At 38.4% G+C, this 15822-nt stretch overlaps 1 protein-coding gene across 1 annotated transcript; it reads right to left on the bottom strand.

Moving 5' to 3' along the window:
• Positions 1-6358: 6358 nt before the first annotated feature.
• On the bottom strand, positions 6359-14057 carry rab33a (RAB33A, member RAS oncogene family). Its single transcript, XM_053324008.1, has 4 exons — positions 13671-14057; positions 8546-8686; positions 6709-6789; positions 6359-6608 (listed from the first exon to the last, which is right to left on the bottom strand). Exons 1-4 carry the CDS (start codon positions 14055-14057, stop codon positions 6384-6386), a joined length of 834 nt encoding a protein of 277 aa, XP_053179983.1. The 3' UTR covers positions 6359-6383.
• Between the last annotated feature and the right edge of the window lie 1765 nt (positions 14058-15822).

The following is a 15822-nucleotide window of genomic DNA, read 5'->3' as shown; positions in this document are numbered from 1 at the left end:
AACAGCTTATTGGGCATGTCTTTTTTGGTATATGTGTGCGATAGTGTATTTATACTCTGTAATGGTTTTACATGTGGTCCTCATACAGGCAATTTATGATGGAGATAATGATATTTAGGTTAATTGTTAACTCTAAATTTGCATGTGAGTGTGAATGGTTGTCTGTCTCTAGAAGTTGTCCCTGTGACTGACTGGTGACCTGTACAGAGTTTACCCTGCCTCTCGTCCAGTGTCAGCTTAGATTGGCTCCATCTTCCCTGCAACCCTGCGGTGCATTCAGATTGGAGCATCATTGTAAGGGCTAATATGGCATTTGTAGGCCCATGTCTACATATGGTGTCAGGTGATTTGGTTGTCTTATATTTTTCTGTAGTCTGTGTGTGCCTGTACTTCAGCAATAAATGAATGTAAATCTATGATCTTTATACCCATAGTAAACCCAGAGTAGTGGGGCACTCAAGGTGGATTCCATACTGTGGCCCCAAAACACTGGAAACATCTCCTTTATCCAAGTTACTATTACTAAGTCGGTCCTTTTTTTTCTCTTCCCAGTTTCACAGTATTTATTTATTTACTGCAATGTTTGCAAGATCTTCCTTAAAAACTATAAATACATACATGCTACAGTACAATGTACAAAAATGTTCTCTTGGTGGGAAATGTCCCTCACACCACCACCTCCTACCGTGGGAAGCAGAATGGTACCACAGCCTTCCACCGGGGGTTCAGCACCTAGGATAGCGACCATTTTCTCTGCATAAGGTAAGTAATCAGTGTTATTTCTCACACCTGGTTATTAATATCACTTACCTGGATTTTCTTGTCACCGCATGTCTGCATTATGCATGACTCTGGCTCTTATGTAATAGTATTCATATATTGATCTTGGAATATTTGACTTCCCTATAGTCAGATTTCTCTACTCCCTTTTTTTCCCAGCAATCTTCTTGTAACTTTTTGGGCTATTAATCACCAGAGTTCTGTTTCCAATTGATATCTGACTTGCCAAACCACATCATCCACGCCAAGAAATGTTCCCCACAAAAAAAAGTCCAGGCTTTCCGGAATATCTCAAAATAAATATGTTTATAACATGTCTCAAAACCACAAATTGTTAATATCTATTCATGTTCTTGGGATTGTTTGTAACAACTGATAAATAAGGAAAATGTGGCTACTTTGCAGAATCAAAAATGTGAAAGACATTGTGATTTGTTTACTTCATAGTTCCATGTGTTATTTTATAAGTTTGATGTCTTCATTCTACAATGTAGAAAAGAGTAAAATTAAAGAAATGAGTGTGTGTGTCCAAACGTTTGACTTTTGACAAGCTATTAAGAGCTGTTTACATATACAATGACTTAAACATGTTAATGTTCTCATCTTTGTTTTACCACTCTGATCTGCCCAAAATCTCCCCACAGACAGCGGCATTCATCTGCTACGTCCATTAATGGACACATGATCTGCTTGAGAATTTAATTTCTTAGCCAAAGACACGCAGCAGCAACAAGCCACACGTTAGGAGAAAGAAAGGAAGCCGAGGCATACAGAATGAGATATGGAGGGCGGAGAAAGAGAAAGAAATTGAAAGTCACTGAAGCAGCGCTTACAGTGAGATATGAGACGGACATAGTAAGATTTAAAGGGATAAAGTATGGAGAGATTAGGCAAGAGATAGAATGAGAGAGCAGTAAAAGCAGGGTGACACATGGAGGGTGAAATAAGATACAGGGAGGAGAGGAAGACAGAAGAGAACAGAAAAACAGACATGAAATCCTGTGTGTGTGTGTGTGTGGGGGGGGGGGGGGGGGGGGGAAACAGCAACTGTAATAAGTCAGGTCAAAATTTAGTATATGGACAAAACAGACATTTCTCTGAAAATCTCATCATGTTAATGATAGGAGTGGATACATGATCTCAACAGCTTACCCAAGTTTAAACATTCAGAGAAACATTGACTGTAGATTGATTGAACTGGTTGAGAATCAAGTATTTTTCCCCAAAGTGGTTAATATACCTGACAGACCTTCAGACCTTTTAATAGCACACTTACATAAAAAAGAGGCTCTGAGCCGAGTGAAGTTTCTTCAGCAGTTTTATCAGAAGTCCCTTTGTGAGATTGTAACAATGACAATGTTACATATGAAACATAGAGTAGAAGACAGTCTGATACAGTCAAACAATAGTAGACTCACAGCAAAAAAGACATTGTCATTTCAGATTCAACAAGTATAATAAAATTATGACAATATCATAAAATCAAGTAACACCACTCTTAAGGCTTCTGTTAAAGGAGTAACTTGGTATTTTGACTCATAATCTGACATTTTATGTTATGTTGGAACAGGATAAAAGATAACTGTAACATAATGTACTTCATTCTGCGGATGAAGGTACAGTTGAAGTGTCTTTGAGCAAAGACTCCTATTCTCTGGCTAACCTCACCCAGCCTTCTTATCTTTGTGGTGTCCCATCAAACTCAACGGAGTGTAAATGAAAACATATTTTAATTCTGTGTTAAATTGATTAACTGTGAAATAGAATCTACACTACATTTCATCACTATCTCCATGTTCCTGGTTGGTCTCTGAACATCTGAATGTGAATCTCAATTTCTACAATAACAAATATTATGTTTTTATCATTTTAAAACCTGGATAACTGATTTTCTGACCGGCAGCGGAAACAAGTTGTGAACACTGACATATCATCACCTTTTAAGTTGATGTGTTGAACTTGTTCAGCAAACAGTTGCTTCTTTACACATCCAGTATTTACAGAGCAACATTATCATTCATTTGGAGTTGTGTTTCTGTCCACCTGGTGAATGTTAGTCACATATTCTCTCAATCTTTGCATTCTACCTACTTCTGAGGGAAATATCTACCTTTTAACAGCTAAATGCTCCACTATGTACCTAGTTGCTAGCAGTGTCTGTTTGCCATTTTGTACTGAGCAGGTGTACACTGGCTTTTAGAGCTTCTTCTCTGAAAACTGCTACCTGCTGCGATTGAAAATGACACTATGATAGCGCTGAGAGTGAACCAAAACAATAAATAAAGCCAGACAGCTTAACAAAGAGCTGAAATTTGCTATAAAGCTCCATAAAGCAGAGTCGCTAATAGTTCTCTTTAGGTACATCACTATGACAAATGCTCTGACATTACACATTGTCATTTGATACATCTCAGAACTGCATTTGATTTAAATTAAGCAAGCTGTGTTAGCATATACAGACTGTAAGTTCCACATACAGAAACCATGCAACCTTTTGAAGATAAACAAAAAAACCCGGTACGTTTAAAAATGTCAAGGTATCCCTTTAAGAACATAAGTTATTCAAAATGATAAAACCAATAGCAAAAGCATTATAACAAATAAAACATATGTACAGGGGAAAGGAAGGCAAGCATACATACTGTACATTAGTATTATAACTTTTGGACCTGGATAAAATACACATTTGTGATGATTTCAAATGTTTGATAAAGAAAAGGAAGCGAAGGTTTTCTGTGACATATAAATTCTGGGACTGCAATGATTTTTAAATAATCATTTACCTGACCATTTCATTATAAATCACACTTCTAAAGTGTAATAAAGAAAATGTAGTACAAGTGGATCAAATGAAAACAAAGGGAAAGTTATTACAGCTCAAAGTTTGTTTTTTAAATCATTTGAAACCAAGTCAAATGTCCTTTTATTCATATCCAGTAAGTGTATGAAGAAAATGCAGGCACATTCTTCTTCCAATTAGGCTTGTACTGGTGTATCTGTTGTATTGAAGCTTTTAAAGGACCAGTGTGTAGGGTTTAGTGTCATCTAGTGGTGAGGCTGCAGATTGCAACCAATTGAATACCCCTTCCCTCCCCAAGCCCTTCCAAGCATGTAGGGGAGCTTATTGTGGCCGCAAAATGCAATAGACCCTCTCTACAGCCAATGTTTGTCTGGGCTGTGGAAAACACAATGCTTCTTATTTTTATGTGTTAATAAACTGATTAAAATGTACTTGAATATTATAATCCATTTCTGCCTAGTCCGTTCTGCTAAATGCCTCGGAAGTCAACACACTGGACCTTTCATTTAGCCATTATACTAACCTAACTGTTAACAGAGCCACAGTATTTGTCCTAAATAGATGAAAACTTGTAGCATCATGATAGGATGTGCCCTTCCTCTTGCCCAGTGTATGCTGGGATACATTCCAGTCCCCCCCTTAACCTTGAACAGCGTAACCAGTTTAGAAAATGGATGAATGAAACATCATCCCTGTTGGTTTTATGCCCAGCTCTTTTTGAACCTATAGCTCTAGGTTGCATGTATGGAAGTTAAATCTCCCTTTCAAGTCCCACACAATGAGAATGAATAGAGCTCTTCCTGGGATTTTACAGTAATCTCATTTGATTTCTGTGTAACGGCTGCTTCATCCTGCTGCTATTGATACAAACATGTTTGAAACAGTGAAAAAAAATTCTGAAGAGCGGTCAACAAAACCTAATACGGTGCATACGGTGACTCTCTAGACTTCACTCGAGTTTGCACAGAGATTTATTTGCTCAGTGTGATGAATTAATTAGGTCATCAGACTGTCAGCTTGGAGGGAGCCCTGGTCTTAAATGCTCACTGATCTGAATTCCTTCACATATGGCTTCCAAATATATTATTAGCGTTGCTTAAATGTAGGCTACAGCATTTAATTTAGACTTTATTAGGGTAATCTATGGAGAGTGTGCCTTGTTACACAAAGGCTTCATAGCTCCAACATTGACTTGAGTATAGTGTGTTCCTTAACCCACAATCTGCTCTGGGAACTATCTCAATGTCAAACATACTGTATCACTACGTACAGTAAATAATGGATATGGCTTTCTACAGTGTTTCATGCATCTGTATTATCCATGAACTCATTCTTTTTTAAACAGACAACGGACATAAGAGCCCACTCATACTTTACATCCTGGCTCAGCTTGTATAGTAGTATACAAGGGTCACAGTTTTCTATCATCACTTGCCCTCTTGGGATCTGGCGGCAGTGATATTGATGTAGAGGGCAAATCGTCTAAGACAGACAAAAGGCCATTACCTTGAAAAATGGTAGTTATAGAATATGGAATAGCTGTGGCTGACTGGCTGCCTTGAAGTCTTTCTGCATATGCACAAACGGAAAGCTGGATAAGCCACTCTGCCAAAGAAAAAGCATGGAGAGGATATGTTTACATCAGGATTAGATGAGAAAGAGGAGCCTTGCCATGACGGCCCTTCCTTGCAGGAGAATGCATTTCTCCTACATAAGGGTAAGAGGATCTTAAAGCCTCTAAATCAATATGTGACCAACTGCCTGGTAGCCTCTAGATGTTCTGTCTTCAGGAACCCTAGTTGTCAAGGTGTACTTGTAGGTCCTTTTAGCTGTCCTGAAACTTCTCTGAATTAGGGGTATCATATCCAGGCGGCAATTTTAGTCTTTTGTTTACAATCAGAATCTATCTGGATGTTATAGTTTCTAATTGTCCTCTATGGTACTGGCATTGACTGTGTTGAAGATGTGAATTCTCGTCTTTCCAAAGGTTTCCTAAGTATTAGTAATCTCACAGTGATTTTAACTCAGCTGTCGTACTTATGAAGGATTGACCCAAAAAGATTAAAAAATGTATAAATTAAGATTATCTCAAGTGGTAGTACCTTAACTCTTGATGCTACTTTTGCCCGACTGGGTCATTAAAACCATGATACAGGCAGCTTTTTAAGGCAATAGTAATAATAACCTAGGAAATACTGCTTTCTAAACTAGTGTTACAGTCAAAATCAATGATGATAAAGCAGCAAGCCTCGTGGAGGAAAAACGTAAAACTGTGATTTAAAAGTTTCAATATGTTGCCTCAGTAATGTTGCTGTTAATAATGACTGTGATAACGACCAGAAATAACAGCCTTAAATCAAGGCTTGAACCTGTTTGTTGTGGATCCCCAGATGACTAATATGTTTCTAGTGTGAGCACACAGAAAGTATACTCAGTTTGTGTGTATGTTTAAATTAATTTAACAAATGATGCAATCTAAAAGGCAACATCGTCTCATTCCAGAATTGTTAATCAACATGTCACTCCTCTATCCCTTTTTCTGTTTTCCTTCTCTCTATCCTCCTCATCTTCTCTCCTCCCTCCTGGTCCTCAAGAATGGTGCTGATGTTTCAAGTCCAATGCACGTGTTTTACCACCTTCTCCCTCTCCTCTATCCTCCTCTTCCTTAAAACACATTGCTCTTAGTGTCAGTCTCAACCCCCCATCATCCTCCTAAACCCATCATCCCTCTCCTCCTCTTCCTGGACATGTACAGTTACTCCTCTCTCTTCCCTTTCATTATGCCTCCCACTCCTCCTTTTCCTCAACAAGGACAATTACTCTTTGTTTCAGTCTCTTGTGTGAGGCGCACTCTCCCATCCTCTCTCTCCACATCTCTGTAGAGCAGGGATTTCTGGGCCTTCAGGCGGCAGGCCAGGGACATGAAGATGGAGTCTACGTTCTGACTCTCCCTTGGGTCCTTTGCAGACGTCTCAAACAGCAGCATGTTGTGGGAGTCAGCAAACTTCAACGCCATATTTGAGGGCACCTGGGAAAGTGCCAGTGTTTGGTTGTAAGCTTTAATTTAGCTTAGAATTATACATTATTTATTATATTCTTTTGTGGATATATTGGTTAAGTATACTCACCTGTATTTGGTCCACAAGGTCACACTTGTTCCCCACCAGGACTCGAGGTACTGACGCTGAGACCCGATGGCCATTACACTCCTGGAACAGAACAGAATATACTGTAGCTATAAAAACTACGGCCAAGTTCAGGCGATATTGTACAGACTGTAAATATGTGCAGCTGAGTGGAACAAATCCCACAGTCAGCTTCCTAATTGCAATTACGAGTAGAAGAAGTGAGTCATTTCTGGCAGGTACAATATGTCTCACTTGGTTAAAAGAACTGCAGTGTGACAAAAGCAGTGCCAAAATGGCTACAAATACACCTTTTCTGGTTGTTCGGTCAATTCAATCCATCAGAATCAATTCAGCCAATTAAAAATTACAGCCTACAGAGTTTGTATCAGGGTTAACACATTGAAAAAAAAGCTAATTCAAACAACATTTACATTAATATGGTGTAACTACATTTGGTACATTACAGTTCCAGGGTAATACAAAACCTTAAAATCCCAGTCTTTCCATTTCACTACTATTATTTTTATGCCTGGGCTCTAGGGCTGTCGATTTTATTTAAAGTTCTAACTACAGTTTGAACGTAGGAATAAGTATCTGTTCAAATTCAAAGTTCACTGTGTAAAGGTCCTACAGGCCAACAAGGTCTTGTACTCCAAATTCTGCCACTATTAGCACTAGCAAGCTGTGCTGTACATATACATCTGAGAAGTAATGTGTGGAAGTATCTTGGATTCAACAAAGTAGATGGAAAAATAAAGGTAAGGCAGTTTGTTGCCAACCTGTAGTCATGTTACAACAACATTGGAAGTCAACTCTTAGCTTGTTAGCAACGTAGCAAGGGGCTGTGAATGAACACTACCTGTAAATTTCACAACTTCATGCCAGTTTAGGAGACTAAACACAGTATAGTTTGAATTTAACTTAATTTGAGCTAATTACATGTTAGTTCTCAATGTCAAACTTGAATTTCTTGAAAAAAGTATACTATTGTTACTACTTGATACTAGTACTAGCACTACAGTTACTAGTTGTTACCACAACACTTTCACTATTGTTGTTACTCCCACAGTTACCACTACATACCTCTCAGCAGACATTTTAAACCTGGAACTGAAAAAAAAAGAAAAAAAAAAAGAAATGTAGTTGTTAAGCTGCGTTGATAATAACACATGCTTTTTCTGCTATGACAAGTTAAAATGGCTGCCATTAAACTATGTTACTATTGCTGCTGGTATTAATTTCACTACAACTACTACTGCAGTACCACTACTGATAAAACAGTTTTACTGCTACCTACTACTACTGTACTACCAATTATTATTGACCATTGATGCTACTACTAATAGTGGCTACTACTGTGGAGTAGCAGTCACAGTGCCAGTGTTGTAGTTGGAAGTGAAAGTTGTTTTAGTAGTAACAGATTTTAGCACACATTGGAATGATTTGGCCATTTGAAAAGATTCTCCTACACACATATTTACTCAAACTATTATGCATAATTCATTTTATACAGGAAGCCAAGCCACAGTGCAATTCTGGATAAGTTGGGCCTTTGTCAGCTTGCTGGCTGCAGTTGTTAGAATTGTTGCACCATTAAAAGTAATGAACCATGCTTTGTAATGGAAACATCACAGTGTCAACCTACACCTGATAAATAGTCTTAGGGAAAGGAAACTGGAAACTGGAGAGATGATGATCATGCCAAAAAGAACATTAAATAGTGGATAATATGTGGAAGACTTGGGTGCTGAGAAGTTCAAACTGTGCTCAGTCAACACTTTCTACACTCAATAAATAATATTTAGTTGCTTTGCAATGTTTCGAGCCAGTTACTAACCTCTATCCATGTCTGTAGGTTGCGGAAGGAAGCCATTTTGGTGACATCATACACAAAGACCACTGCATGGACATTGCGGTAATAGTGTTCCACCATGGATTTACGAAATCGCTCCTGGCCTGCTGTGTCCCATACCTGTACCTGTGGACAAAGACAAGGTAAGTCCATGATTTAATGTGACTGAAGGAGAGTGAATATGCAGTATATTAAATTCCTAGGCTATATTACTGTATCGTACTGTATGTGGTTCTCATAATATCCTGGTTGGTCATAATCCATGAACAGTGGAAAAATAACAGCATCCAGAGTGACAGAATCCAGACATCCTTGCTTAGTGCACAGCTATTACGTTTTTTATTGTTAGCAATTGATTTCATCCCGGTAAATGACAACTACAAATATTAATCCAGCTATACTGAGATGTCTAAGCCTATAAAGGCTTACAAGAACCAGTACATTGCACAGTACCGTGTCAACAGGAAACAGTGCTAAGATATTCCTGGCAAGAGGTTCTCAGGAAGGTACTGCACTACAACACGATGGACTTACATGATCATTAACAAAGGCCTTGGGCAGGTCTACTTTGAACTTACATGTACCTACCTTTAATTACATGGGCAAAATCAAATGTAAGGACACAGGCACAATTGTAAGGACCTATCCCCACAATGTGTGCTGATTAGCTAGACAAGTTTATAGAATGTTTCAAGTCTCCTTCACTGCCCTCCAGTATCCTGGAGGTGTCACCTGCAATTGGTCAATGATGTCAAATAAGTGATTGCATTTTTTTGGTTTTTGTTTATTTATTATTTTGAGGGGAGTCTTCTCAGGTCAAGCCACAACTCAAAAACGAATTCATGTGGCTAATATACTGTGTTTCTTCAGCCTTGAGGCAGACAGGGAAGGTACGGAGGAAACAACCCATTCTGTTGCCCCAAAGGACAGAAAAATATAGTGAAAGAGCCCTCTAACGTGCCACCACAGTAGAGCAAACATAAAATTCTCTCCAAAGTGCACACACAAAGAAGAAAACATTCTAACGTTCTGTAACTGCTATAGTTACAATCTGGAATTAAGTGCCCTCATGGGTGCCCTTGCAGTGGGAGAAAATGTGATAGTGCTCTGTAAAGTATCCCCACAAGATGTAATGCAGTGCCTTATGAGTTATGTTAATGAGCTGTGTTAATGGGGTGAGCTAGAGGTTCTGTATGGGTGCCCTTCTAAGGAAAAAAAGTGAAAAAGTGCCATTTATGGTTAAGCCTAACATGCTTTAAAAAGCTTGATTGGTTTCCCTTTCAATGATAAAAAGCGCCCTCTAACCCTCACCTGTGTGAGAAAAGGGTTAGCTGTGATTAGTGCCCTTTTAGTTACCAAAAAACATGGTTAAGTGCCCTATATGGTGCCCTATATGGGAGAAAAACATTGTGCCTATCCAATGAAGAAGACACTGTACCCTATGGATAACCTTACCATGCCATTAACTGGACATTATTTTAAAAATGAATGTATCCTTTAGGCAGGCTGGCCATTAGGAAAATAAAGCATCCGAAAACATTCTATAGTTGTTGTATCTGACGTTATTCCACTGATTTTGGTACAGTACTACTCACTAGTTTGCTCAGTCACACCCCCTTTATATTGTTCTATTGTCTTTGGGTCAGTGTGGTCCAAGCTGCCAGTGACAAGCTGCCATTCTCCAAACTGAAACTACTCATTCTCAAAATGTTAATAGTTCCATGTTTTTCCTAGATGTGTTTGAGAATGAAACATTTAAAATATTGCCTGCATTTTTATTACAGAGATATTTGTAAAAAAAAAAAAGAAATGTTTAAAAAGTAAAATCCTTTTTAATACAGATGTGTTTTTTTCTTTATATCCTGAGTCACCCTATAAAATTGTTCTCTGCTGATACGGGCCCACTGAATTTATCAGGTGCCCCTACTTAGACTTAGTCTGAGACTGCCACTGAGAGGGACTACAGAGGAAGTGACCTTAATGTGCCCCTCGACACAAGACATGCACTAATATTGATTTAGCTTAAAAATACAGTAAGGTCATATCAGAATGGAGACAGGGTGAGAAGGATTTACTGCTCATAGTCGGTCACATATACTGTATGTCTCCTTAGGCTGTGTTATCAGTAGCACTTAGTATGTCAACAGGGACGTCTCCCAACACTCTAGAGGCTTGTAGAATAAAAGGACCAGTGAATTATCTGCTATTACCATATGAAAGGAGAAACAGCTATTTTAATTAATGCATACATGCCACTCACAACATCAAAGCCATGTCTGTGTTGGACACTGTGTGCCCCTTAATTTGACAGGAAGTTGAGAACAGAAGAGCTAAAACACGAGAGATACAAAACAGATCTTGCAAAAATGATATTAAGTCTTTGTAATCCCACATATTAATTATATTATTTATTATTTCTCTTATTTCTTAAATATCTCTTTTAAACAATGTCCCATTTTGTTAGAATGCATGTGGACCACATTCTGCCAATCAGCATCCATCAAACACTGTCAGAGTTTATATTATAGGATATCTTAGCTATTTATCACATGAACTTGAGGATCACTCTTGTTATTTTGACAGCCAACCCTGTACATCTATACTTAGTGCTCTCCTCTGTTCTGCTATTTATAATCCTCCTCAGCTTCAAGTATTTGTTGCCTCCAGTCTTTGTGCTACATTTATTCACCTGCCACAGAGACACAGATATTGTGTCTCTCTTGTGTCTAAATGTATGAACAGTTGGTATGAGTGGTAAGTTAATGTCCACAGTCTTATTGTATAACCTTGAGACTACAGCTGCATTTAACAATTATTTTCATTATCAATTAGTCTGATGCTTATTTTCTTGATTCATCTTTTTGTCCAAGATATGACGTCTTCAAATTCCTTGTTTTTTTCACCCAACAATCCAAAAACCAATGTGACAAGGAAAAGCAGCAAAACCTCACATTTATGGAGCCAAACAATGTTTTGCTTTAAAAGTGACTGAAACCGTTATCAAAACATATTCTCTAGATTGTCGCAGAACTACCTGACAGTGTCGAATATTTGGGGCAAAAGATGCAGACAAAGCTTGGGATCATTCATATTAAAAAATTGTATTCCCTTGGGAGGATGAATGTGACAGTTTCATGGCAAATGTCCTTAAAACATCCTTATCAATTGTGTCCCTTTGAGGCAACAGAACAGAGTGAGGAGGTCAAACATCCATGCCCAATAGTCATCATGACTTTTGGCTTTTCCTGGTCTGAATGGACAGGTGGGCCACCCAGTGATGTAATCCTTGGTCACACTTTTAGTGTGTCAATAGAACATACAGTACTTCCAAATATAAGACAATGGAGTTAACTTTCTGGATTGATTCGTATAATTGTATCTTACCATTACCTTCAAAAAGAAGAGGAACATGATGCCTGTGTTTAGATCAGCTACATCACAAGCTGAACACAAATATTTTTTGGTTTATTTTAATTTATTGCTCCATTTTGGTGTAACTATGGGCTTTGAAAGCTGCCACAAAATGGCTACCAGTGAAGAAAAACAGGAGAAAGTCATACAGTTAGTGATACACTGTTTGAGGTACATTTCCAGTGACACTGACACTTTCTCACAATGCTGATTTGACAGGGTGATTTGACATTTGTGTGACATGCATTTTGAATGATTCAGACAAGCTGATCTAATATGTGTAGTGTATGTTTGTGTGAGTCAGCATTAGGGGGCATCTGGAGGTTGCAGACAATCTGGTCCACAGAGACAAAAACAGGGAAGGGAGCATGTGTGACCATCATGTGCTCTCACTGGCCGACCGAGGAGAGAGAAGCTGTATACAATATACAACAGAACAATGAGTTTTATTCTCCATACTGTATAAGCAGCACTACAAATCCTGACCAACATTATTTGTCATGATACATCAACTAGCTTGTAATAATTCTGTTGTTCTGTTTGCATATTGATCTGATCACCTTCCTGCCAAGTACCTTGAAATCATTCAATTTTAATTCAGCTATCACCAGGATACCATTAAAGAGCTATGGCCAACATTTACACTGCGTTTTTCAGAATGAGTTGTGACTGATGGGATATGTAATAGATACACATATACATACATCTCAACAATGGATGTCTGAATGTTTATGATGGGTCTGAAGAAGAAAACTATCATCAGTTTTAACTCCACCCTTCATAGCTGTAGTTTTCCACTTTAATTCTTCCACTATGATTCTCAGACATATAGGAATGCTTTAGGGTTGACAGAGCTGGACAGAGTGCAACTATTGATTATTGTTGGTATTGATTAGTCTTTCACAATAAACTGATTAATATTTTAGTCCATAAAATGTCTGAAAATTGTGAACATTTCCCATCACAGCTTCCCAGAGTCAAGAAGGCATCTCCAAGTTGTTTGTGTTGTCCAAACAACAGTCCGAAGACAATGATATTCAGTTTACTTTCATATTAGAGAAGAGAAAGAAATGCATCAAATCTGCACAGCTGAGAGACTAGAAATAGGTAATGATCTAGATTTCACTTGAAAGCGGTATTATAGATTATATTTTTGTAGCCGTAGGTCAATATGTAAATGTCTTATTGATTCTCAAATAAAAGATTGAAAGATGTCAGCGGAGAAATAATTAAAACATGAAATGCAGGCATATTTTGTTAAATGTAAATATAGTTATTAGTATTAGTAACATATTTTGGCAGGGAGATAATAAAATAAAATAATAAAAACAATAAAAAAAACGCCCATTTGGCCATTGAAATCACATCCATTGTTATGATTTCCTCCTTTGTGTTACTGTTGACATCATACTATGACTAGATGACAAAATGTGTCACATTTCTCCTTCACTACACAAAATTGTACTTTGGATAATCAAATAGTCCCATATATGATGTGATAGGCTAGAGAGCTGTGTTTCAGTGTGAGGGTAAAATGAAAGAATAGGCCCGATGTGATCCACTGGCAGACTTTGAGCTGCAGCTGATCAACAAAAAGAAGAAGGAGGAGGAGGAGGAGGAGGAAGAGTAAGAGGAGGAGGATGGGGGTGGGAGCAAGGAAACACCGCTAATCAACATCCAACCCCTCTGTTGCTTTTACCTTGATAGTCTCCCCTTCAATCTCCACTGCCTTCTCTCTGAAGTCCACGCCGATGGTGGCCTCGGTCTTATCGGGGAAGCTTCCTCCGGTGAAGCGGAAGGTGAGGCAGGTCTTCCCCACATTGGAGTCCCCGATGACGATGATCTTAAAGATCCGCGTCTGGATGCTGAGCTCCAGGGAGGAGGTGCTCAGATCCACGGAGGATGTGAAGCTCGGGGCGGCTTCGTTGCTGCTGCTGGCTCGGCTCCGGCTGACTCTGTGTAAATCCATGGAGGATGTCAGGATGGTGACATTGTCGTCCGCTCGGTTTTTTCGTGTTATTCCTCGTCCTCCTCCTACTCCTCCTCCCGGAGCTCGGGTCTCCTCCTCCGGTGAATCGTTGGTCATTATGCCGGAGGAGGCGATGCGCAAGTCGGTGTGTGTGTGTGGAGAGGAGAGGGGGTGGACGGATGGAAGGAGGAGTGAGTGAAGGGAGGGGACAGGAGGAGGAAGGGAGGAAGGAGGAGACCAGAGATGCAACAATACCAACGATGCTCTCCTTCAGCAGCTGATTGTGGCCTTAAAGGGAGAAGCATTTGAGATAAATAGAAAATAATGGAAAACTGATGCTAATGGGGGAAAATAATTACCCATAAACTGTTAAGTGCAATAATACAGTGATACAGTCAGAAACTCAAATGTGATAGAAAGTGCCTCAAGATTACTATGATCTCACTAGTGACTCACTCAGATACTTACAACTCCATTTAAATAGCCTATTATAGCAAACATATCATAATATGATATAAAACCCATGAAGTATTATAAGGTCATTACATGAACATACTAGTGAGTACCGTGCAGTGGTGGAAAGTAACTGACTCAAGTACTGTACTTGAGTACAATTTTGAGGTACTTGCACTAGAGTATTACAACCTATTATTTCACTTTTCAGGTTAAGATTTTACATTAATATTTATAATACGCAATAAGATTATAAAATACAGTGTAAATAAAAACAGTAGTTCAACCTTTTTTGGCTTGGACCCCTCAAAAAGGGGTTGGTCACATTTCGTTGTTTACAGTTCCATGAAAGAGTGATTTCTCCTCCAGACTTCTTAGATGGTTTAATTAGAAAATAATCAAATCCAATATAAGCAAAGATTTAAGTCAAAAAATGAATGCAGAATCATGTTTTCTTTCTTTCAAACTTCATTAATCATCTCATGACTGCACAGATTTAATTTGCAACTCTTTTTGAAGGGACCATACCCTTAGGATGAGAACTACAAGAGGACTAAACTACCAAATAAACTACTAAACTAACCCTAACTAATCGTAAAATGAGCTAAACCTCAACCATTAATTAAGATAAACAATCCAATAATGTAATGAATGAACAATAGTATATCAGTCACAAGGTACATTTGCTTTTGCTACTTTAAACATGTTTGACTATTACTACTAAAATGACTTGAATAAAGGCTTTGAGTTCTTCTTCCACTTCTGCACTTAAGTGTTCCCTGTTGCACCATTATAATGATGCAAGATGATTAAAATACACCACAAGAGTCACATGTCAATATAAACAATGAGACTTTACCTATCAGTGAAACATTTCTTCTTGGCTTTCAGCAGAGACAGAAAGTGAAAGAGAGTTTCTCACACTATGTGGTCATGTGATCTGATCAGCTGATCATATTATCACATTCCATAAACCAAAATGGCCTTAATCCAAAGGGATTGTAGTATTGCCAGATTCCAGACCTGATTAAGCTAACATGAAAGACAAGGATACTAGCAATAAAGACAATCAAACCAACATGAATATATTAATATAGGATCATTATGGAGATAATGACTTAGAACAGTTTTGATACCCCAACAAGACAGCAGAGAAAACACAGTGCTTGTTATATACAGTCACAGTTTCTTTCTTCTGAGATTATATATTGATTGTATAGTTTGTTATTGTCCTTTCTTATTCTGTCAGACCAAGAGGGTGTTGTAATGTAGAATCAATACCAGCCTGTCTGCTTGCTTGCTTGGCTGATAAAGTGGGCGCTTGGTATAAGCTAACAAAGAGCACAGGGCTGACACAAAATCTTCAAAACATCTTCATTAGTTTGTGATGTGCAGCTATCAAACAGGTAGGAAAACTGCTGGTGAATAT

This window comes from Scomber japonicus, chromosome 8 (genome assembly GCF_027409825.1).
Source record: "Scomber japonicus isolate fScoJap1 chromosome 8, fScoJap1.pri, whole genome shotgun sequence".
NCBI classification, from domain to species: Eukaryota; Metazoa; Chordata; class Actinopteri; order Scombriformes; family Scombridae; genus Scomber; species Scomber japonicus.
Note: the sequence above shows the minus strand (reverse complement) of the source record. Positions and strands in the feature narration are given on the sequence as shown.